Source organism: Oncorhynchus clarkii, chromosome 12, assembly GCF_045791955.1.
Source record: "Oncorhynchus clarkii lewisi isolate Uvic-CL-2024 chromosome 12, UVic_Ocla_1.0, whole genome shotgun sequence".
In the NCBI taxonomy this organism is placed as follows: domain Eukaryota; kingdom Metazoa; phylum Chordata; class Actinopteri; order Salmoniformes; family Salmonidae; genus Oncorhynchus; species Oncorhynchus clarkii.
Window position 1 is genome coordinate 73,553,367 of NC_092158.1, and position 26,356 is coordinate 73,579,722.

At 41.3% G+C, this 26,356-nt stretch overlaps 1 protein-coding gene across 2 annotated transcripts; it reads left to right on the forward strand.

Moving 5' to 3' along the window:
- Positions 1 to 279: 279 nt before the first annotated feature.
- LOC139422220 (interleukin-21 receptor-like) lies at positions 280 to 26,272 on the forward strand. 2 transcript variants are annotated; one of them, XM_071173387.1, is made up of 9 exons: positions 280 to 344; positions 14,893 to 15,008; positions 15,234 to 15,342; positions 15,553 to 15,740; positions 16,111 to 16,250; positions 16,359 to 16,530; positions 16,688 to 16,763; positions 17,411 to 17,504; positions 25,134 to 26,272. In XM_071173387.1, exons 2-9 carry the CDS (start codon positions 14,951 to 14,953, stop codon positions 25,821 to 25,823), a joined length of 1,527 nt encoding a protein of 508 aa, XP_071029488.1. In that variant the 5' UTR covers positions 280 to 344; positions 14,893 to 14,950; the 3' UTR covers positions 25,824 to 26,272. The 2 variants fall into 2 exon arrangements, with proteins under 2 accessions (XP_071029488.1, XP_071029489.1); XM_071173388.1 differs by lacking the exon at positions 280 to 344 and adding an exon at positions 14,425 to 14,581.
- The last annotated feature ends 84 nt before the right edge of the window (positions 26,273 to 26,356 follow it).

Here is a 26,356-nt window from a genome sequence, read left to right on the forward strand (position 1 = left end):
TTATTTAACTAGGCAAGATGAACTCAACAACATCGACATAGACACAAGTTACCTGCTATATTTGGGAAGCAGGATTAACAGAGAGAACTTGGCAAAATACAATGCATGCTTCTGTAGTACGAGTAGGTATATACAGTATCATCGGTAACAATAGTGTACAAGCCACCTAGCTAATAAAATACTGGGGCTTGCGGTCATTAGTTACATTTCAACCACAGCGATTCCCCAATTGAGGCGCAACAGAGTTCACCCGCAAATGCAGGAACACCGGAAATAACTAAACCAACGAATGGGAAGTGGTGGAGGCTACCAGAACGAAGAGACATTTTTCCCGAATAAACGTGGTGAGTGAAAAACGTAATTACATAGCTCACTCCCTACCTGGTATCTCATTCTACTGTTATACGACTCTGTATGCGTTGTTTGTTGGCAACCTTGTTATTTACGAAGTTTTTGGAACGGATTCCTGTTGGAACGTTCCACAAATGATACCCACCCCAAAACATGTGCTGTTTTTGACTTGATTGTGAAGGATCCACAGACATTACAAAATATACGTGGAGTTTTGTACTGACACAATGTTTAGATTGTTTATTTGCAATATGTGCTCTTTAGGCTAAGGGAGCTTCAAAAACATTTTATTCCATTGTGGGTTTGAATAGTGTGAAAAGACAACATATTTGGTCACAACATAGGGTACAAAATCAACGCTAGCTCTTAAAGGGGTAGTAGCCTACATTGGGTGTGCAATTTTCAATTACAGCATTATCTGCAGTTATTATGCTAATTATTCTGTTGTCAATAAATGTACATGTCAATATTATCTTCTGATTATAATTTATGGCTCATCTTTGAACTAAATGCAATCTATTAGCTTCCAAAATGTGAGTAGGTATATCTAGCTGTCCGATAACACCTTCTGACAGAGGAGGTAGTTGCATCCCAATATAGCGTCTGGAGTATAGGCGAGTGTGTGTGTCAAAAGGAAAGTAGTGGGCGTGCGGAAAGGACTGGATGTGTCGAAAGCACTCTGCTTTAAGTTAGAATAAAGACAGAAAAACTCTGTGGTTAGACGGTTTTAATTGAGAAATGTCTTTCTTCCACGATTTCTTATCACGCAACGACCATACATTGAGATACAGTACCGCGAGAGTTTGGACTTCTGTTTTGAAGCCAGAGGATGAGTCTGAGTTGTATTTCACTGATAGTTTTACATTGTCAGTATTGATGATGGGTGTACTGTTGCTTCATGCGTTGTATGTGTGTGCTTACCTGGACTGTGACCCGGATATTGGCTACTAGGTAGCTATTTCCCATGTATCAAGGTTACATATATATATGGTTATTAATATTCATTATTTATTGTGTAGGCTGCTATTCTACTTGAAATAAAATCATGTGAGAGAAAAAAAAATCCACATTGCTCCTGCCGGGGACACGACCATGATAACCAGTAGGAAGACTCTCTTCAAGTCGGCGAGTAACAAAAGCCAGAGCACTGGTCGCCGGCTTACTATCGATTCGTAGTGCAGCCCAATGATTTTTTGGGCACACATGCCACTTACATGCGACTTCCATCAGAATTCGAAGATCGCATTGAAAAGACGAGTCTAGACGCTCAATAGTCACTTTGTGGTCTGATTGTGTTCAGATCTGGCTGACCACTTCTGGAGGTGGTCAGGGATGCATTGTGTGCAAATTTCTCTAAAGATGCTTAAAGAAATAACTAATATTTCTCCATTTGGTGTATAATTTTACTGCGGAAATGCTTAATTCTGCAGGAGTTAATACTAATAAGACTATGTGAGAGGTTACAGACCTACAGTCAGTGTCCAGATTCCATTTAACCCATCTGAACAGTAGGCTACAGTTCCCTTGAGGTGCCATTGTCCTATTTGAAGTCCCTGTCTTGTGACTGTCGAATTTGTATAGCGCTTCACAATAATCACACATAATGTAGGTGCTGTACTGCTATCATCCTCTTTTACCACTTCACCAAATCTTTCCCAGACATTTTCTAGCCCTCTATTCTATTTATTTTAAACTTTACATTTTGCAACTTTTCTCTTATTGAATTAAACTCAGGCATTGCCCTTTTTGCCTGAGTGGCTCAACATTAACTTTTTTATGCCCGCTCCCAAAAGCTTTTATCGATTGGAGTGTAGGCTATTTCGTGCATTTAGGCCTACAGCAAAGGCATCAAACTCATTCCATGGAGGGCCGAGTGTCTGCGGGTTTTCGCTCCTCCCTTGTACTACTTGATTGATTAATTAAGGTAACTAATTAGTAAGGAACTCCTCATACCTGGTTGTCTATCGGGTTTAATTGAAAGGAAAAATCTAAAACCTGCAGAGACTTGGCCCTCCAAGGAATGAGTTTGACACCCCTTCCCTAAAGCACACTAATGCCAGAGAGCCAAACAATTACAAAAATAAAAACCTCAATGTGGCCTATAAATTGCACAAGAATGATACATGTATGGATGTTTTTTATATATTGTGTCAACATGACTTTCATCCACACAATATTTCATGACCCTACATCTGCCCACCCTGCGGGGACTGCGGGTTATGAGTCAATCACACATCACTAGTGTACAAGAATACTAGCTGATTTACCAGCGAAATGAATAGTGGCAGTACGACATACGGGTAAAGCATGAGCGCATCACAATAATTAGATGGCATGAAAACTGTAGGCTATTACACCACAATGTATCATTACCGCCTATCAGTCGCATCATTCCCGCCTATCAGCCTATGGTCTTAAAAACGTGTGGTTCGAAGTTAACACTGACATTTTGCCAAGGCAGAGATGACTGGCGTAGACACGCGTGGGCAGCAAGACGCATCAATCAATTTGAGCAAAAAAATATACCTTTTATGACAATCACCGAATTGACATACACTTTTTGCTGTTTGTAACATACGTCTCTTTCCATTCTTCAAATGGCGGGTGCACAATGAACAGTTTGGATTTTGGGATTATTTTAGTGGATGAACGTGCGCAGCTAGTCTACTTTTTTAAGTAATTTGTTTGACAATTGGATGAAAACATCATGACTGGTTGTGTTCATGCCACATTAAAAGGCAATACATTTTACAGTTAAAAATGACCTGTTTTTACTATTCACTAAGAATAGTGGATATGACCCCTTAATACATTGCAATTTGGTAAATAATACATTAAAAAGACAAATCTAAAAATATAAAAGTGGTTACCCAAACCTGCCTGAATTTCTGGAATAGTTCGAAAATACGAATCTAAACTAAAAATATTTCAATAAAACCCTAGCAAACATCTGAATTGAGAAGTTAACCTGTGGTATTTTCCATTGGGGGGAGAACTGCTCTGATGTAGTAGGCCTACATAGTCTCAATTGCTACTGAGCATCTGCCCCAGCCAGGTCTCATAGACTAGACGTAAGATAGTAAATGTAAATCTGCAATATCCAAATTAGTATGATATTTTACATTTAGTACATAAGACATATATGGTTACTTAAGTAAAAAATGAAAGTAGGGTGGTTGGTCGGGGAGGATGGGATGGGCATGTAATGCGACTTCGAATGTCATCATGGACAACTTTAGCATTTTAGCTAAATGCCAACTTTTCAACTACTTACTACTTTTGACCTACTTTGCAACTAAACTCAGCAAAAAAAGAAACTTCCCTTTTTCAGGAACCTGTCTTTCAAAGATAATTCGTAAAAATCCAAATAACGTCACAGGTCTCCATTGCAAAGGGTTTAAACACTGTTTCCCATGCTTGTTCTATGAACCATAAACAATTAATGAACATGCACCTGTGGAACGGTCGCTAAGACACTAACAGCTTACAGACGGTAGGCAATTAAGGTCAGAGTTATGAAAACTTAGGACACTAAAAAGAGGGCTTTCTACTGACTCTGAAAAACACAAAAAGAAAGATGCCCAGGGCCCCTGGTCATCGGCGTGAACTATGCCTTAGAAATGCTGCAAGGAGGCATGAGGACTGCAGATGCGGCCAGGGAAATAAATGACAATGTCCGTACTGTGAGACACCTAAGACCGCGCTACAGGGAGACAGGACGGACAGCTGATCGTCCTCACAGTGGCAGACCATGTGTAACAACACCTGCACAGGATCGGTACATCCGAACATCGCATCTGCGGGACAGGTACAGGATGGCAACAACAACTGCCCGAGTTACACCAGGAACGCACAATCCCTACATCAGTGCTCAGACTGTCCGCAATAGGCTGAGAGAGGCTGGACTGAGGGCTTGTAGGCCTGTTATAAGGCAGGTCCTCACCAGACATCACAGGCAACAACGTCGCCTATGGGCACAAACCCAACGTCGCTGGACCAGACAGGACTGGCAAAAGTGCTCTTCACTGACGAGTGACGGTTTTGTCTCACCAGGGGTGATGGTCGGATTCACGTTTATCGTCGAAGAAATGAGTGTTACACCGAGGCCTGTACTCTGGAGCAGGATCGAGGTGGAGGGTCCGTCATGGTCTGGGGCGGTGTGTTACAGCATCATCGGACTGACCTTGTTGTCATTGCAGGCAATCTCAACGCTGTGCGTTACAGAGAAGACATCCTCCTCCCTCATCCTGACATGACCCTCCAGCATTACAATGCCACCAGCCATACTGCTCATTCTGTTCGTGATTTCCTGCAAGAGAGGAATGTCAGTGTTCTGCCATGGCCAGCGAAGGGCCCCAATCTCAATCCCATTGAGCATGTCTGGGACCTGTTGGATCGGAGGGTGAGGGCTAGGGCCATTCCCCCAAGAAATGTCTGGGAACTTGCAGGTGTCTTAGTGGAAGAGAGAGGTAACATCTCACAGCAAGAACTGGCAAATCTGGTGTAGTCCATGAGGAGGAGATGTACTGCAGTACTTAATGCAGTTGGTGGCCACACCAGATACTGAAGGTTACTTTTGATTTGGACCCCCCCCCCCCCCTTGTTCAGGGACACATTATTCAATTTCTGTTAGTCACATGTCTGTAGAACCTGTTCAGTTTATGTCTCAGTTGTTGAATCTCATGTTAATACAAATATTTACACATGTTAAGTTTGCTGAAAATAAACGCAGTTGACAGTGAGAGGACATTTCCTTTTTTGCTGAGTTTACTTAGCATGTTAGCTAACCCTTCCTCTAACCCTAACCTTAACCCTTTTAGCTAACCCTTCTCCTAAGCTTAACCCTTTAACCTATTGTATTTCATAACATATCCCTACGAAATGGTTGATGGACACCCACAAATTAATACATAACTTAACATATCTACTATATTGAACAAAAATATAAATGCAATATGTAAAGTGTTGGTCCCATGTTTCATGAGTTGAAATGAAAGTTCTCCAAAAAGCTTATTTCTTAAAAATGCACAAATTTGATTACATCCTTGTTAGTGAGCATTTCTCCTTTGCCAAGATAATCTATCCACCTGACAGGTGTGGCGTATCAAGAAGCTGATTAAACAGCATGATCATTACAGAGGTGCACCTTGTGCTGGGGACAATACAAGGCACTCTAAAATGTGCAGTTTTGTCACACAACACAAGCCGGCTTCAATGTTGTTTTAGAGAATTTGGCAGTATGTTCAACCAGCCTCACAACCGCAGACCACATGTAACTACGCCAACCCAGGACCTCCACATGCAGCTTCTTCACCTATGGGATCGTCTGAGACCAGCCACCCAGACAGCTGATGAAACTGAGGAGTATTTCTGTCTGTAATAAAGCCCTTTTGTGGGGAAGAACTCATTCTGATTGGCTGGACCTGGCTCCCAAGGTGGACCTATGCCCTCCCAGACCCACCTATGGTGGTGCCCCTGCCAAGTCATGTGGAATCCATAGGTTAGGGCCTAATGAATTAATTTCAATTGACGGCTTTCCTTATATGAACTGTAACGCAGGAAAATCGTTGAAATTTTTGCATGTTGCGTTTTATATATTTTGTTCAGTATAAATGGAGTGTACAGAATATAATGCAATACTCTGAGACCAGGTTGGTTGCCCAGGGGGTGTCTCAAGGTACATCAGTGGTGGTCAGTGCCATTTAAGATTAGGGAGAATGATTTGTTTATTTATTAGCATGGCCTTATTTCTATTACAGCATATTGGATGACAGTCATTCATATTCCATTCACCCAGCTCAATGTAACATCAATAGGTTTAGGCTATAACGTGAACAACTAGCAACCCAAAGGTTGTGAGTTCGAATCTCATCACAGACAATTTTAGATGATTAGCAACTTTTCAACTGCTTACTACTTTTTAGTTATTTTGCAACTACTTAGCATGTTAGCTAACCCTAACCTTAACCCTTCCCCTAACCCTTTAACCTAAATCCTAACCCCTAGTCTAGGTAACATTAGCTCCTAGCCACCTAGCCAAAATTCGTAACATATCATACGTTTTGCAAATTTGAGACATATAGTTCATTGAGCAAATTCGTAACATATTGTACGTTTAGCAAATCCGTAACATACAATACCAATTGTCATTAGTAACATATCATACAAAATGGGTGATGGACACCCACAAATTAATACATATCATACTGTAACATATCATACTTAATGGAGTGTGTCACCAGGTTGGTTGCCCAGAGGGTGCCCCAAGGTACATCAGTGGCGGTCGGTGCCGTTTAAGATTTTGGAGGACAATTTGTTTATTTATTAGCATGTCCTTATTTCTATCTCAGCATATTGGATGACTGTCATTCCTTTTCCATTCACCCAGCTCAGTGTAACATCGATAGATTTAGGCTACTTACTACATGACACTCAAATTTTCCCTATACCCATCATGATGTTGCTACAACCTAGACTATAAATGCAAGTTTACAATGTAGGTCTACAGGTCGAGAGAAAGAAAGTGAGTAATCAAGGTGACAGACAGTGACACATTCAATACTGCCTTACACACTCTTGCCTGCATCTAGCTGATCTAGGGTGGATTCATTAGTCCAAAGAGTTGCAAACAAAGGTTTATGTTGGACATATTCAGGTATGTTTCTTCCCGTTTCGTTCCGTTGGATTCTGTTTAAGAAATGTTTTAAACAGAATCGGCTGAATGAATACACCCCTGTTCACCCCCAAACACAGTTCACTTTCATAGCAGCCTCATCAGCATGATATCTCCCATCTACGCGCTATTCTGTGACCAAGCGAAAAAAACTTTCCAAGCCAAATCTTCATACCATAACCGCTAATCGCTACACACAGCCTACATCGTTATCACCATATTAGATAGCTACTAGAACTAACAAGTTAGTAAACCCGCTACAATCATGCAGTACAGTGTGCAGCAAGCAGTTTAGGAGTTACACTGGCATGCCTCGGTGGCAATAAATGTCTTGACTTGGAAGAGATCCAGTGTTGGATAGCCATAGTCAGCTAGCTAACATAGCATCCCTCTCTATTTGAGCCAGATGTTTGAGTAGGCTAAACTAGCTAGCTGCATTTTCTAGCTGCAATATGTAACATTTTGGGCGACCTGACCAAATTCACATACAAATGTGTGTTATAGATCTGTCATTATCATTGAAAGCAAGTCTAAGAAGTGGTAGATCTGTTCTATGTGCGCTATTTCTATGCTTCCCATTTATGTTTAGTTTTTGTGTCTTTTACTTTCGGTTTGTACACCAGCTTCAAATGAGCTGAAAACACAATATTTCTGTGTTATGGAAAATATATTTCACAGCGGTTTAATGGTAGGTTTATTTGGACAGTGAGAGACAGAATAACAACAAAAAAATCCAGAAAAGCGCATGTCAAAAATGTTATAAATTGATTTTCATTTTAATGAGGGAAATAAGTATTTGACCCCTCTGCAAAAAAAATACTTAGTACTTGGTGGCAAAACCCTTGTTGGCAATCACAGAGGTTAGATGTTTCTTGTAGTTGGCCACCAGGTTTGCACACATCTCAGGAGGGATTTTGTTCCACTCCTCTTGGCAGATCTTCTCCAAGTCATTAAGGTTTTGTTTGGCAACTCGAACCTGACGTTTGGCAACTTGAACCTTCAGCTCCCTCCACAGATGTTCTATGGGATTAAGGTCTGGAAACTGGCTAGGCCACTCCAGGACCTTAATGTGCTTCTTATTGAGCCACTCCTTTGTTGCCTTGGCCGTGTGTTTTGGGTCATTGTCTTGCTGGAAGACCCATCCATGACCCATTGTCAATGCCCTGGCTGAGGGAAGGAGGTTCTCACCCAAGATTTGACGGTCCATCGTCCCTTTGATGCGGTGAAGTTGCCCTGTCCCCTTAGCAGAAAAACACCCCCAAAGCATAATGTTTCCACCTCCATGTTTGACGGTGCGGATGGGGTTCTTGGGGTCATAGGCAGCATTCCTCCTCCTCCAAACACGGCGAGTTGAGTTGATGCCAAAGAGCTCCATTTTGGTCTCATCTGACCACAACACTTTCACCCAGTTGTCCTCTGAATCATTCAGATGTTCATTGGCAAACTTCAGACGGGCATGTATATGTGCTTTCTTGAGCAGGGGGACCTTGTGGGCGCTGCAGGATTTCAGTCCTTCACGGCGTAGTGTGTTACCAATTGTTTTCTTGGTGACTATGGTCCCAGCTGCCTTGAGATCATTGACAAGATCCTCCCGTGTAGTTCTGGGCTGATTCCTCACCATTCTCATGATCATTGCAACTCCACGAGGTGAGATCTTGCATGGAGCCCCAGGCCGAGGGAGATTGACAGTTCTTTTGTGTTTCTTCCATTTGCGAATAATCACATCAACTGTTGTCACCTTCTCACCAAGCTGCTTGGAGATGGTCTTGAAGCCCATTCCAGCCTTGTGTAGGTCTACAATCTTGTCCCTGACATCCTTGGAGAGCTCTTTGGTCTTGGCCATGGTGGAGAGATTGGAATCTGATTGATTGCTTCTGTGGACAGGTGTATTTTATACAGGTAACAAACCCCCTTTAAGAGTGTGCTCCTAATCTCAGCTCGTTACCTGTATAAAGTGACACCTGGGAGCCAGAAATCTTTCTGATTGAGAGTGGGTCAAATACTTATTTCCCTCATTAAAATGCAAATAAATTTATAACATTTTTGACATGCGTTTTTCTGGATTTGTTTGTTGTTATTCTGTCTCTCACTGTTCAAATAAACCTACCATTCAAATTATAGACTGATCATTTCTTTGTCAGTGGGCAAACATACAAAATCAGCAGGGGATCAAATACTTTTTTCCCTCACTGTAGCTAGCTTTCTCTCTCCCTGTCTTGCATCTCCTTCATTTTTGAAGAAATGGTCTTTCTCTCTGTTTGAGTCAACTACTGCACTGCAGTGCTAACTAGCTGTAGCTTATGCTTTCAGTACTAGATTAATTCTCTGAATCTTTGATTGGGTGGACAACATGTCAGTTCATTCTGCAAGGGCTCTGATAGTTTGGAGGACATCCTCCGGAAGTTGTCATGAGTCTATGAAAGGGGGTGAGAACCATGAGACTCCGAGGTTTTGTATTGAAGTCAATGTACCCAGAGGAGGATGGAAACTAGCTGTCCTCCGGCTACACCATGGTGCTACCCCAGAGAGTACTGTTGATATTACTGGAGACCTTCATTGCAAAAAAATGTGTTGTAATCAATTATTTGGTGACGTGAATTTTTTTAGTTTATTTTTTATCTAAAAAGGTTAACTTTTGAATGTTTCACTAGTTGACATTATATGATATTCACTGAGGAGGATGGTCCTCCCCTTCTTCCTCTGAGGAGCCTCCACTGAGGTACATGTATTTCCCACAGCCTATTTCTTAGGCAAGATTCAGATTTTGGATTGATATCAGTTAGATTTTTTTATTTCTTTGCAAAGATTTATTTTTGTTCTTTGTTTGTTTGTTTTGTAAGACCTTCTGTAAATCAACTCCTACCATTATTTTGATAGCAGGCCCTAAAATCAAAATGTTTGCACATTCCTTTCCGCCTCCTACTAAAGCCTCAGCCCAAATGTCCGCCAGATGGCATTGTTATTCCTGACGCCGTTTGTCATCCAAACATATTTTAATATACCCAGCCAGTGATACACTCGTGTCCCCCGGCGACCGGCTCATACATAAAACATTCTCCAGCCTTTTGTCTTCATCTTTTTTTTTAAGTAGTGGGGCTGCCACTCCTTTTGCATTTATTGAGCTTTATTAAATAGATACAGTAGTAGCCTACTGTTTTGGAAAGACGGGAAAGATGGGAGGTAGCTGATATCAAATGAAATGACATCATTTTAGCTTGTGATAGCCATATCTCGCATTTCCCAGCATCTTTGCAGGAACTAGTCATTTCTCAGTGCTGCAGCCACAGTGTGAGCCAAACACAAACAAAGAAACATCTAATAGTCAAATCATCTTTTTGGCAATTTTCTGGTGGAAAAGTGAGTGGGTCGGGCATAACATGTCAACCCTGTAACACAGACAGGCTAGCCATGAACCTCGTAAAAGGTGTGAAGCTTGCATTCAATTGCCACTCAATGTTGCACACAACAAGCTTCCATTCCCCCTGTCACATTGGATTCATGGCTGATTTAAGAAGAAATCATCAATCCTGTTACTTTATTTAGCCCTTAGTAATTTCGTTTTTTTAATTTAACCTCTCGAGATGGGAAAACAACATGTGTTTTATGAAGTTGAGAATAAACATTGTGAAATAAAACTTTTTTTTTCACCCAGTTACTTCTCAAAAGGCACCGAATTAGTGGAATGACCCATTCATTCATAAACTGACTTTCCAAACGGTGGTCTGGAGACTTTCTTTCTCGGTCAAAATAAAAGTTGCACACAAGTTAGCGCTTGCTTGCGCACATATGGCACACGTGCAGGACTTTTTGACATGAGGTGAAGCATAGAGGAAATTAAATGTCAGGCACCTGCAGGAGACCCATGGTTGGAAAGGCCCAGTGCAGTCAAAAGGTTTTATAAATATTTCCACACTATGAGGTTGGAATAATACAATATAAAATTATTTCACAAATAATTGTGCTAGATACCAATGATCACATATCCAGGGCTTGGACAGGAAAAGGAGAGGAGAGTGGGTATGAAGTTAAGTTCATGGAGGAGGCGAGGACCTGGTCAATAAAGTTCTCCGCGGCACCGGAATCGACTAGAGCTGTAGAGACAACACTTGAGGGACAGCCAGCCAGTGAAGTGGGAATCAAAGGGTTTGGTGGAAAACGATGATAATGGAATACTCACGCCTACCCTGTGAGACGGAAGGTCACGGGGCTGCCCCTCTTCTCTAGTGGACCCTGGGTTGTGACGTACCGGACACCACTGAAGCTGGTGCCCCTCCTGGCCGCAATAGGGACAGAGCTCCAGCTGTCACCGGCGACGCCACTCTGCCACGGAGAGGTGTGGCCCCTACCTCCAAGGATCCAAGGAGGGAGGTGAGTGACAAGGTGGACACCGGCGCTCCCGAAGAAGGTTATCCAGAATGATGGCCAGAGCGTCCAAGGATATGTTGTCATCCTGACATACCAACTCCATCTGGACCTCTTCGTACAGTCCACTGTGGAATAGTGTGGAGTCCCAGCTCATTCCATCCACTGGAGGCTGCCACAGTCTGAAAGGTGAGGGTGTACTACGAAGTGGTCTGAACACCCTGCTGGAGTTGTAAAAGTCGCTCACCTCCCTCTAGAGGACGGTCAACGGTGAAGAGAGCCATGACACTCTCATAGGAACCCAGCTCCTCCTCTCCTGCCTCCCAGACGGCCATAGCCCACTCCAATGCCCTTCCGGTCAGCAGGGAAATGACAACCTTGGACCTCTCAGTGGTGGGGGCTCCCGTCTGATAGACGAAATAGAAGGAGCACTGGCTTAGGAAGCTACAGCATTTAGATGGAGTAACATCATACTTCTCTGAATGGGACAGTCGGGCACCACTGACCTGGACGGACAACTCGATAAGCTGGGGGACTGGCTCACTGTGACGACCTGTGGTAGGAGGCCCTCAATCAGAGGTAAGGAGAACCTCGCTTGTGGTGTCGAGGCGGTGGAGAATGCGGAGGACCACATTCGTGGTCGTACCCAGTAGAGCCAACTGGTCGTGGTCTTGGTGGAGTAGATGTCCCTGTTCCTCGACCGTCTGGAAGATGATGTATTTTCTACTGCTTCCATAATTTCGGAGGCAGTATTCTATAAAGTATATGCAGGGAGTCAGGAAGCAGGTGCAGAAGGTGAGTATAATAATAATCATCATCATCATCATCACAGGACAGGAACTGCTTACTGAACGTAACCAAAACCAATACTGCCTGATGACTGAGACTACTGAGGGCTATATGAAGGGAGAGTAATCAGTGTGGTGATGAAGTCCAGGTGTACTTAACGATGGGTCGCAGGTGTGCGCAATGATGGACCGGTGGTTAGTAGACCGGCGACTTTGAGCGGCGGAGGGAAGGAGCAGGAGTAGGAGTGACAACTACGCTGACCGCTTCCATATGTATTCCTTTGTAAATATATACTGTTAATAGTTCACTAAAGTGTATTGCAACATACCGGCCGCCTACTCATCTTCTTTCTTTGGATGACCTGCCATTTAGGGGCCTACCTTCCCACTGCCTTCTTGTCATCTGGAATAATACTGTGAAATTGTGAAAATTAGGATAATGTTGGAGTTTTGGCCTTTATGGTGGCAAAATTACAAACCTTCTTATACACATGCGCTGCATAAGCCTTAAACCTGTACATTTCCACTATCTGTTTGTAAGAAGAAGCCATTATTTTTCCTCTCTTGTTTCTGAGTAACTTCGTCAAGCGGCCAAAGACAAAGAGCCTCTGAGAGTGACCACCGTTTTTGGTCCATCGTGTTCTTTCCCTATCTTTCAAGGGCACAGCTGTGTGAAGATATAAAGAGAGCAAAGGCTAGCTTGAGCAGCAGCGACAATTCTATCAGCAGAAAGGGGTAACAAAACTGGCGTTATCACTTGTTTGTACGCTATGTTCCCACCGTGATCTCACACACATGCTAATGCAGGTGAGGGTGTGTTTTCCTATAAAGGCTGAGACCCAGCTCTTGTTTGATGGTTTCTTAACGCTGAGTGGATTGTTAACCAGCTCCAGATTTGCAAATCTTATATTAAAAAGTTGTTGTTTTGAAGAATCTGCAGTCTCTCTTCCTTTTTGATTAGAATTTCCAAGACACCTTCCATGGTGACATCACCATGTGGTAAATTATATACCAATACAAAAGAGAGCTCCAAACCTCTGCCAATAAAAGCTCATTTCTCAGACCACCCCTAGACAGTCCAAGGAAAATTCTTGCTTGAGAAATTGCCCTTTGCTAAGAAGCTATTTTTGTTTCTATTTGACAATTTTAATTGAAAACAATCACTGTTAAGTCCATAATTGTTACCCAGAAATGATTTGATATTCTGTCTCAAATTCCGCCCTATATAAGAACCAAGAATCTCAAATTTGGACTCATCAGACCGAAGGGCAGATTTCCAGCAGTGTAATATCCATTGTTTGTGTTTCTTGGCCCAAGCAAGTCTCTTCTTCTAATTGTTGTCCTTTAGTAGTGGTTTCTTTGCAGCAATTCGACCATGAAGGCCTAATTCACGCAGTCTCCTCTGAACAGTCGATGATGTGTCTGTTACTTGATGTCTTCACTATTATTCTACAATGTAGAAAATAGTAAAAATAAAGAAAAAACCTTGAATGAGTAGGTGTGTCCAAACTTTTTACTGGTACTGTATATATGGAGACAGTTTAGTGCCAGAAATAAGTAGTTAAATACATGTACAATTGAATTACAAATGTTTCCTGATCTGTCTTTTATATCGCTCAGATGTACTGTTGACAGACAACAACAACAACAAAAAATGTGTGGGGGAGGGGGGGGGGGGGGCTGTTGCTCCATGTAGTGAATCTGTTATAATAAAAATAACAAAAAAATGAGGTAATCTGTTTTTACATCAATGGGCTAATAGTAGTAAGGCCAAAAATAAAGTTTCATCAACTATTTTTAAAATATCTTTTTTTATACTTCAAATGGTTGTTAACATTCTAAATCAAATAGCAAAATGATCCTTGACCTTCTTGAATGACCTTCTTGAAACAATCCCATATAGCTTAGTAGAAATTTCACGAATTGACTTGTTGGAAAGGTGGATTCCTATGAGAGTGCCCCGTTGAAAGTCACTGAGCTCTTCAGTACGGGCCATTCTACTGCCAATATTTTCCCATGGAGATTGCATGGCTGTGTGCTCGATTTTATACACCTGTCAGCAGTGGTTGTGGCTGAAATAACCAAATCCACTCATTTGAAGGGGTGTCCACATACTTTTGTATATATAGTGTACGTCTCAAACGTTGTTCTCACAGATGGATTATGTTGCGAAACAGAAGCAGGGTTTGGAAGGGACCTCCTACAATGCTCACAGGGTAGCCACAAAACAGCCACATCCTCAGTGACACTGCAGCAGATGATAACTTTCAATATGTCAGATATGTCATTGTGCACTGAACTTGATAACACAGTCTGTGACACAAATGAATTAGTTAATTTGGCTTTAGAACTAATCGAACAATTATGCCATGTGGCATGGTTAGCAGAATCTATCAGAACCAATAAGGTAAGAATACTATCTGAATAGTATTTTTCTGAATAACATGAATAACATTGAAGTACAATGTCTTTATTCTATTGTTAGCGTTGTCAACCATTGTTAGATTTCTTTGTGTGGGGTTTGGTGTTTTTTGTAAACGCATTTGTTGCTTACATTTCTGGACTTAACCTTTGCTTGACATGAAAGTGATAGTCTTGAATGAATTTTTTTTCCTTCTTCTCGACTCCAATACAGTACAATATATTTGTTTCATACACTTCCAGTAATAGTTATTTTATTTCAAGAAATGAACAACACTGTGATTTATTGTTTTTCAGGCTTTTAGGTGCCATTGATAATCTCAGTTATCGAGCAGAACAGTCCATTGTTGCCCTCATGGCTGTGAAACAACAGCTAATCAGCTCACTGGTGTTGTGTTACCTGATTCAATATGGTAAGTTGAACTTTTTCTCATCTATTATTTGTGCTATATATTGTATTGATTTTCAAGTTATGCATTTTCTCAAACACATAACTAGTATGTGTAGTAATTAGTTAGATTAGCAGGAAATGTTTTACCACATCAGGGTACCAGCAGAGCCTTATATAGACTATGAGTCTGGGTACCATGGCACTGGCATCACACTGACCACATCATCCTTTTTTCCTGCATTCACAGTTGCATGTTTCTGCAATGTCACCTGCACCACAGACTACAATACATCCCTGAACTGTTCCTGCTCAGGCACAGTGCCCTCGTCTCCCATTCTCCTTGAGGCAGAGTGCAGGTAGACACTGTTCTCTATCACTGCTGTGTTTCTGGCCTTGCGCCGATAGATTTAAGAGATCACATGTATACATATTTATTTACTGTACAGTTTAAACATATCATTTTAAGAAAAACATCTGAATGTTACATAAACCTTTTCATATTTGTTTTGTTTTTTTGTTTACAAAAGCTGTATTTGAATATTATAATCACTCTTCTCTTTTTTCAGAGATTCTGAAGACCAAGTGAATGATAGCTGTGAAATAACACCCTCACAAAGCTGGTGTATAATACAACCAGAAGGTTTTTTCATGTTAATATTCACTGACACTACTTGCACTGCAAGAGTAAAGCACACAGGAAATGAAGACAAAATGAAAACAGATGACTCAACTGACTGGAAATTGTATACATTAGGTAAGTGGAGTAGACCTATGTCATAGGATGGTTTGTACTTTCCCCTGAACATTGCCTCTGATTCAGTGACAAGATATGGCATGAATAAGAAGTGTCTAATGTTAGCAGTAAGGTCATCTTATCAGCCATTCTGCTGTGACAAATTCTTTTCAGCAGTTTTGAACTTTGCACAGCTTTGAAATGACAGTGTTGAACAGTCTTTACAATGAGGGTTATTGTGTGATGTGGACTGAGTGTCTTGGGTTCTTATATATCTATCACCCGCGTTTGAAAGCTAATATGGTACAAATGATTGAGCTTTGTGCACTTGAATCCATGCCTTTTTCATATAATGGTTCCAACCCAAGCTTCTCTGCCTTTTCTTCCATAGTGAAGCCGCAGTATCCAGTCAATGTACAAGTGACAGAGAACATTGACAGCTACAACATCACTTGGCAGATGGATGAAAACATTTACCTTGATAAATTATTAATGTACAGGGTGCGGATTACAACACATAACTATTTAAAGGTAAACAAAATATATTTACAATGTTACATGTTTCCAATCAAATATTACAGTATGTGAAATACCAGGTCCCCCAAACTGTTAAATATAAGTTTATCTTTTGACCTACAGGATCCAGTCTATTATCCTGTAAGAGAAGACCAGAGGTGCCTAGTGCTAAACAGCCTTCAACTGCAACCAGGAACTGAGTATGTGGCAAATGTTCAGGCCTCAGTGAACCCTGTGTATAACTACCAAGGTCCCTGGAGTGAATGGAGCTCCACTGTAAAATGGAGGACTACAGGTACATCAATGCAGCAAGTGCAGATTTTTCATTTAACTGATCTGCGTTACATGCTTTTCCTGGGTATATTGGATTGGGACTTAATTTTTCATGTTATAGTAATGTATGATATGGAGTAAAAATGTTCTCTCTTTCTATACACTGTGTATTTTTACAGAAGGGAATGCTAAGTTAGGGTGGCCCGTTTTACTGACCATTCTCCTCTGTTTGATCCTGTGCTGCCTCTTTAAAATGTGAGTTCTTTATTTATGATCATTCAGGTAACAGTAACTGTTTGTGTTTGCTAAGCATTTTTGATCAGACACCAACTTGTATCCTCAATTTCTTCAGGTCTGCCAATAAATGAAATGTTCTAGCCTGGTCACCATCATATGTGCTACATCCAACTTCTCTGACTTTCGTCAGATGCCCTGAACAAACACAACAGTTGGCTAAAGCACAAATTGATCTGCGACCAGGCTAGAAATGTTCAGCCTCTTGGTGTTTTTATAGAAAGCGTGAATACACTATACACTTTCCTGGCATATCCTCCCACATACACAGAAACCACAGCTGATGCTCTTTACTTGCAGATACACAATGTACATATAGGGGTGAGAAGACACAGGAAGTCAGAGCTGCTTCTACATTATTATTATACCAAACCTAATCCATGATAGTGCGGTAGTTAGGTTTGCTTCTACATTATTAGTACACCACTTACCCTATAAAATATTATAACACCTGCATAGAGAGAAATTCCATCCTCCCAGAAATTAAAAGAGTATTTATGAAGACCTGAATAGTTCTGCTTATGTCACTTTCACATAGATTAGTCACATATAATTTCCTTTGTGAAAGCAACCTGTTTGTCACTTGCCTCTACATCTCTTCCCTGCAGATTGTGGCTGAAGAGGCTACACTTGATGAACTATTCCCCAAGCCCAGAGGACTTTTTCAAACCTCTCTACCACACATATGGAGGGGATTTTAAGGTAAAAATACAGGCAAAAAAAACTCATTGTGTCTGTGGGACTTGTTCTAAACCCCTCCAGCAGGTGTTACCTATAGGGGGAACTTCAGCATGGCCAGCAATGGGACTTTCCCATAATCAAATCCTGCAACGACTGCACATATGAGGGGGGCATTATAATGACTCAGTCTGCAGGGGCTTCAAGGGCTTGCTTTCAACTCATATGTGGGTAGATGCTCAGTAGGCATTGAGCTCATGTATTACATCAGAGCAGTTCACCCCCCATCCCCCAATGGAAAATACCACCGTTAGAAATCTAAACTAAGATGTTAGCTAGGGTTATATTGAAATATTTTCCCCTTAGATGAGTATTTTATAAATATTCCAGAACCACTTATCTTTTCAGATTTGCCTTTGTATGTATTATTTACAAAACAATTGACACTCTTATGAAGGGGGCATATCCACTATGCTTAGTGAATAGTAAAAACATGTCATTTTTAAATGTAAAATGTATTGCCTTTTAATTTGGCATGAATACAACCAGTCATGATGTTTTCGTCTGATTAACCAGGTTTGTATCCAACGTTTTTACGCGGGTAAAGTACGTCAGATAAAAATTTAATGACATGCCTGATGGAAACAGTAAACGTTTACAAATGTCGACGAAACAAAATATGCTAGACATGGTGAGATTTTTGTGTCGGTAAAATGAATTATGCGAGAAATGTCGTTGGATACGCTTTTATGTGCAAATATTGATACCATCATTTCGAAGTAAACTTGGTGTCACGCGATTACGTGTTGTGCGTTCCTCCCACTATGACTTGATGGGAAAGCATGCAGTTTAGTTTATTAAACTACAGATTAAATATATTATGATTAACTTCACAGGGTGGTGAAAGTGCAATTGTTTAATAATCTCGCTCTTTTGTCCATATAATCTCATCATGTTGGCTAATACATGCGCTCTAGCCAGCAGCGCAAACGTACAATGCGCTGGCAAGAGCAGTGAGTAGATCCCAACTGTGGGGGAACTCAGTCCAGCCTTCAATTTACTCTTGAAAGCTGTAATAGTAGAATGCAAAAGGAATCATTTCGAAATGGGTACTGCATCATCAGTTTTCCTCTTGTAATGTCAGTCATTGCATACCTTAGAGAGCTATTTTGTAACTTGTTATAAATGTCCATATCAACAAGTCCATGTCAGCTAACGTTTTTTTTGCTAGGTTTTTTAGCCCATGTATGTTATAGTAATGTTCTAGTCACTCAAATATCACATGCATACAGATTAGACATGGCAAAATTTACATAATTACAAAAAAAAATGCTTTAAAACTGCTAAATGCTCTCTGCAACCCATGACAAAATGTGTAGAATTTCAGGAAATAATGACAGTTTGTGTCATGAACAGTGCTTGTGCACAAAGAAATAGACGTGGGGCGCGCGGGATGTTCCCCAATGTTCGATGGGGTGGGGCACTGAGTGAAGACGTTTGGGAACCCCTGTGCTCGATCGCACCCAGAGAGGGCACACTATATTTACATTTTTGGCATTTAGCAGACACTCTTATCCAGAGTTATTTACATGAGCAATTAGGGTTAAGTGCGTTGTTCAAGGGTACATCGACCGATTTTTCAAATAGTAGATTTAGGGGATTTGAACCAACGCTCTTAACCGCTCCGCTACCTGACAAAAATTATCACGCAAATTATTTAGTGAGAAAACCATGAGTTGAAAATGCGATGGAAACTTTTAAAATTATTTTTATGTGCACTACACCATCACGCACATTCTTTTATATGCAACAAGTCAATTTGATGGAAACATCTCTGGTTTTCACAATGCGCATATTTGTTTTATGCGGATTATTTGATTCGCATGAAGATCTGTAGCCAATTTCTTCAAAAAAGTAGGCTACTTGCGCACGTTTGTCCACAAACATAATCCCAGCATCCAAACAGTGCACTGTGCACCCGCCATTTGAAAATGGAAAGAAACATCTGTTATGCTACAAAACAACAAAAAGTGCAATGACAAAGTGATTGTCATAAAAGGTCTACTCTTGTAGCCTGATGCGTCTTGCTGCCCACGCGTGTTTCGGTCTCGGTCTCGGCCAGTCATCTCTGCCTTGGCAAAATGTCATTGTTCACATCGAACCACACAGTATTTTGGAGCAAAGTAAATTAGCTCATTTCTATTGCGACTGACAGGCGGCAACGATAAACTGTGGTGTAATAGCCTACAGTTTTCTGGCCATCTTCATTTAAATAATTGTGATGGGCTCATGTTTTACCGGTATGGCATAATGCAACTATTTATTTTGCTGGTAATCTGTACCGGACCATGTCAGTTTACTTTCACCCCTGACTATAATTAAACTGTCAACTGCAGTAATCTTAACTTGTAAATATTTGTATGAACATAACAAGATTCAACAACTGAGATAAACTGAACAAGTTCCACAGACATGTGACTAACCGAATTGGAATAATGTGTCCCTGAACAAAGGGGGGGGGGGTAACAGTCAGTATCTGGTGTGGCCACCAGCTGCATTAAGTACTGCTGTGCATCTCCTCCTCATGGACTGCACCAAATTTGCCAGTTTTTGCTGTGAGATGTTAACCCACTCTTCCACTAAGACACCTGCAAGTTCCCAGACATTTCTGGGGGGAATGGCCCTAGCCCTCACCCTCCGATCCAACAGGTCCCAGACGTGCTCAATGGGATTGAGATCCGGGCTCTTTGCTGGCCATGGCAGAACACTAACATTCCTGTTTTGCCAGAAATCACGCACAGAACGAGCAGTATGGCTGGTGGCATGCTGGAGGGTCATGCCAGGATGAGCCTGCGGAAAGGGTACCACGTGAGAGAGGAGGATGTCTTCCCTGTAACGCACAGCATTGAGATTGCCTGCAATGACAAAAAGCTCAGTCCGATGATGCTGTGACACACCGCACCAAACCATGACGGACCCTCCACCTCCAAATCGATCCCGCTCCAGAGTACAGGCCTCGGTGTAACGCTCAATCCTTTGACGATAAATGTGAATCCAACCATCACCCCTGGTGAGACGAAACAGCGACTCGTCAGTGAAAAGCACTTTTTGCCAGTCCTGTCTGGTCCAGCGAAGATGGATTTGTGCTCATAGGCATAGGTGATGTCTGGTGAGGACCTGCCTTACAAAAGGCCTACAAGCCCTCAGTCCAGCCTCTCTCAGCCTACAGCCTGAGCACTGATGGACGGATTGTGCGTTCCTGGTGTAACTCGGGCAGTTTTTGTTGCCATCCTGTACCTGTCCCGCAGGTGTAATGTTCGGATGTACCGATCCTGTGCAGTTGTTATTACACGTGGTCTGCCACTGCGAGGACGATCAGCTGTCCATCCTGTCTCCCTGTAGCGCTGTCTTAGTCGTCTCACAGTACGGACATTGTAATTTATTGCCCTGGCCACATCTGCAGTCCTCATGCCTCCTTGCAACATGCCTAAGGCACATTCACGCAGATGAGCAGGGACCCTGGGCATTTTTTTTTTGGGTGTTTCACAGAGTCAGTAGAAAGGCCTCTTTAGTGTCCTAAGTTTTCATAACTGTGACCTTAATTGCCTACAGTTAAGAGAGTTTAAAGAATTTTGAAAATAATAATGGGAAGACGTTGCACAATCCAGGTGTGGAAAGATCTTAGAGACTTACCCAGAAAGACTCACAGCTACAATCACACAGTTGATCATGTATGCACAGTTGATAAATGAGGCCCCTGATGATAGAAGCACCTTTGGTGGCGATTACAGTATTAACTCAGGAGTGTAAATGAGATATTTATTTATTTAATTTATAATCTTCTTATCAAAAATTTATGAAAATGTGTTTTCACTTTGTCATTATGAGGCATTATGTGTAGATGGGTGAGTAAAACATATATTTTATCAATTTTGAATTCAGGCTGTATCAAAGGGTATGAATACTTTCTGAAGGCACTGTATGTGAAAAAGTATGTTTTATTGGAAACATACAATGCTATGCCTATAATAAAATGAACCAACATTAACCCCTATTGCTCAGCCCCGATATCTATGTACCACAACCCACTAACCCTACACCCAATTACCCACACACCCAGCCCTGTTACCCCAATGCCCTTACCCTAAGACTCACATGCCAATACCCTAATACTGATACAATTTAGTCCGGGTGCACCTGTATCCTAGCCATATAAGCCCTATTTCTTACCCCTGGACCACAGTTCCTTTGCCAAAATACCTCGTCCCTGTTACTTGCTTATCTCAGCCCTTTTCCCCACTTTGCCTAGACCATTGAAGTACCAGTGTACCCCACCTTCCATCACCGACATGGAGCGTACCGAAGGGCCCGTTAGTAGGGAAGTCCGCTGATTACGCCAAACATCCGCTCGTTTAACTAAGGCTAGGTTAAAGCTAGGCCTGTATTCCACAAGTATTCCGCTAATAATTTCATAGATCAACTCATAATACAGTGGTATAACACATGTGTTCATCTGTTTTAACATTAGGCTATGTTTTTATTAGCCAACCATTATTTCAATTCCCTTGTGGCGCACTCGAGTATTTTTTTGTGCATACGCACCTTTGATAAATGAGGCCCCCGCTGGTTTCTCAACTACAGTTACATCAACATCCAGTAGGGGGAAGTGATGTCCATGGGAAAATGAAAGCATTGCATAAAAATAAAATATTTTGAGATTGGCCAACATTGAAAGAATTGTAGAGAGAGACATAGATTCTCTGTCTGAATGAAGTCAGTGAACAACCCATGGTGTCAAAACAAGTGCCTATTCAGAATGCCATTATCAATTTGTACTGGGCTGGGCTTTGGTGGGGCACAATGTGGACTTGTTCTGACATCAGTCCAAAAGATCCCTTTTCATATCGTCCAGAGTATAACTATTGCACACACACACACGCGCGCGCACACACACACAAAACAAATAGATTATGATAAATAATTTATGGGTAGATGTAAATAATCTTTTCACATTAAAATTGTGAAAATGCAAGTATTTGCAAAGAGCGCTGAAATATTTTACTTCCTCTGTGGTTGCAGAGAGTCTGGCAGAACACCAGTAGCTCAACCACAATCTTGCAAGCTGTCCTTTGAAATTATCTTGAGAAAAATCTCAGAAAAAGACTCCAAGATGTGTCCATGACCAGGGTCGTAACTAGGTTTGAGTGAAAGTGGGGTCAGATATATGTTTTTTGAAGTTGAAGCTTATTTACTGCATTTCTATACAAATAAAAAACTTTTAAATGCTATTCGGAGAATAGCAAAAATGACCCCGGCCATTATCACCTTGGCTGCTGTAGGTTCATTCACCTCAATCGATCTACAAACAGATAGCCTATTAGCAATACAGTTGTATTGTTATACCCCTGAAAGGGGGAAAATATGAGACATGATTCTCACTGACACGTAGCATCAGCGATTGTTCAGTCATTTGTATTGATACAATCATTAAATCATCAACTCTTTACATACTGTAGATATCGCTTTCCTCAAATTGCAAACACTGAGTTTGTAAAACATTTGGAACACCATCCTAATATTGAGTTGCACCCCCTTTTGTCCCCAGAACAGCCTCAATTTGTCGGGACTACAAGGTGTCAAATGCGATCCAATGCTACACAGACTTGTGTCATATTGGCTGGATGTCCATTGAGTGGTGGACCATTCTTGATACACACGGGAAACTGTTGACCGTGAAAAACCCAGCAGCGTTGCAGTTCTTGACATACTCAAACCAGTGCGCCTGGCACCTACTACCATACCCCGCACTTAAATATTTTGTCTTGCCCATTCACTCTCTGAATGGCACACATACACAATCCAAGTCTCAATTGTCACAAGGCTTCTTTAACCTGTCTCCTCTCTTTCACCTTCATTGATTGAAGTGGATTCAACAGGTTACATCAATAAGGGATCATAGCTTTCACCTGGTCAGTCTATCATGGAAAGAGCAGGTGTTCCAAATGTTTTGTACATTCAGTGGATAGTGTTCACTTTTGTATTCCTAGGCATTACGAATCAAGCTCCGCATAAGTAGATATCCAACTGGAGCACACAGACAGTGGTGTAAAGTACTCAAGTACAAATAGTTTAAAGTACTACTTAAGTTGCTTTTGGGGGTATCTGTACTTTACTATTTATATTTTTGACAACTTATTTTTACTCCACTACATTCTGAAAGACAATGTACTTTTAAAAGTTTTCCCTGACACCCAAAAGTGCTTTTTCCTGACACCCAAAAGTTACATTTTGTAAGCTTAGCAGGGCAGGAAAATGGTCCAATTCACGCACTTATCAAGAGAACATCCCTGGTCATCCCCGCTGCCTCTGATCTGGTGGACTCACTAAACACACATGCTTCATTTGTAAATTATGTCTGAGTGTTGGAGTGTACCTCTGACTATCCAAAAATACATTTAAAATTTAGAAAATTGTACCTTCTAGTTTGTGTAAAATAAGGAATTTTTAATTATTTATACTTTTACTTTTGATACTTATTTGAGAAATGACATGTATTTTTGATACTTAAGTATATTTAAAACCAAATAATTGTCCCATTTGGGGCTACCCCCTGAATTTGCTTCGGAGTCCTCAATATGTAATTATGGCCATGTCCATGACAGTCACATCATTTCAGAAGATTTGGTAGGCAGGAAAAAGCTAATGAAAGATAAACCAGAGTTACTGGAACCTGTGAAAACATCCTCTTGTAGCAGCCCACAGAGATAAGACACTGATCTTGCACGCACTACAAGAACTGTAGATTGGTGTCTTCACTTCTCTACCACACATGAGACACATTAGATCGTATTCCTGCTCAACCTAATGTAAACCTAAACTAATCAGTTTTTAGAAAGGATGTACTTACTCTATGTTGCCCTTTTACTAAGCAGTATACATTTCTCTGAACTGTACAGATGTTCTTTCAGAAGTTCATAGTCATGAGAATGTCCACAGGGTTTGGTTATAGTTGAGGAGCATGACATAGCTGTACTAACTATGCTGTCTTATAGCATAAGCTCAATGTCAGTGATGAACGCACATAAAGTCCCTGATCATATAGTATAAAAATAACCTCATAGCAAATTATATATATTTTTTTAAAGAAAGCATTTTGTCAATATATGATAAGCACAGTCAGGTAGATGTTTTTAAATGCCCTCTCTCTTTAGCTCTCTGACAGCTGTTAGTGGTGCAGTATGGCCACTTACTGCTGTCTTTTCAGATGAAAAACGGTGAATAGATTCTGCTGAATTGCTCTTCACCCAGATAAGGTATTCTGGTGAAAAAGCTTGTCCATGCATATCTGTGGGAAACATCTTGTTCTAGAAGGGTTCATAGTTGTACAAAATAACTGCCACCAGTTTCATAAACATTTCTAAATGTTAAAAAATAAAAAAGGTAATTCTTTCTGTGATCGATCTTCATATTGACGACTGAGGTTACCATGACCTGCTACCAATAACAGTGATAAGCTCTTATTCAACCTTTTGCATTCAAGTGTAGCTCAGTTGGTGGAGCATGGCGCTTGCAACGTGCACTGGGCGGGCCTACCTTTCACCTCAAGTGTACCTATTGCTCCTTAATCATCCATCTTTTCATTATATTTTGCAGAAATGGGTTGGACCTGTCTTCATCTTCAGTGAGCTGGATCCCTTGGAGAAAAACCCACCTACACAGAGGATGACTGAGAAGCAGCTAGACATCCTCGGGCTGTCCAGGCTGAGTGTGGAGGAAGACAGCAGCAGTGGGGACCAGGGCACCGGTCACTCTGCTGGACACGTCTCCATCAATACTGTGATGGTGTCTGGGGAGGAAGGAGCTTTGTCAGGGAATTCTTGGGTGACATACAAGTGCAGCCAAGGTGGGGAAAGCTTCTCCCAATATACTGGAGGCAGCAGAGGAGGTATCGACACTGAGGCGGAGGGCCCTCTTGGTGCTGGGGCAGAAGAGGAAGGAGGGTTATCTGGGCGGAGTGGAAGACGGGCATCAACGGGCCTGCCTGCTATGAAGTGGCAGTTCCAGCTACAGGCCTATCAACCAGAGCAGATTTCATTGGACTCAGAGGACGGCTACCCTCCTATGGTGCTGGATCTGGACAGTGTGGACACCATTGACAGTGGAGTCTTTGTTGAGTCTGACTGTAGCAGTCCTGTGAACACTAACTTTGAGTCTGAGAAGCAGATAGACTCTGCTTTACTGAGTGGGGTAGGCAGTTCCCCTTCTGAATATGTCAAACAGTGGGTGACGGGTAACACTATGCAAGAAGACACAACCAACTCAGGACAGAACAGGACGATGTGAGTTCTCCCTCATCTCCTGTGTCACTGACAGTGTTTCAGCATATTTGTAAAATTCCTTACTTTCCCTTGCATAGGTATATTGTTCATATTGTCATCATGTATTTATTTTTTTTTTTTTTAAGTGGAGTAGGAATGATTTCTTCCCAAAATAAAAATTGTTTGTCGTAGTAATACAATATTGTTTGACAATAGTTGTCATGTTGCATTATGTAAATAGATGTAGATTACTCATTTTGGCCTTCCCAGACCTAGATTTTGGCCTTCATGTAAATTAATCATTTTTTACGGCTTCATTTCTCATGCATTTTCCATGTGGAAAGGGTATTGTTTTTATATCATGTTTGTCACCTAATGTTTCTTATGTTTGTGATAATGGATCCAGTTGAGTTTGCATTCATTTTCAATTACTTGTTAAATCATTAAAGGGATAATCCACAGTTGCTACATCCATTTTTTGACTTATAAATTAATTATATAAACTAATTTATTCTTGAAGAATATAACTTTAAATGCCTCCTGAGCTTAATTCAACTG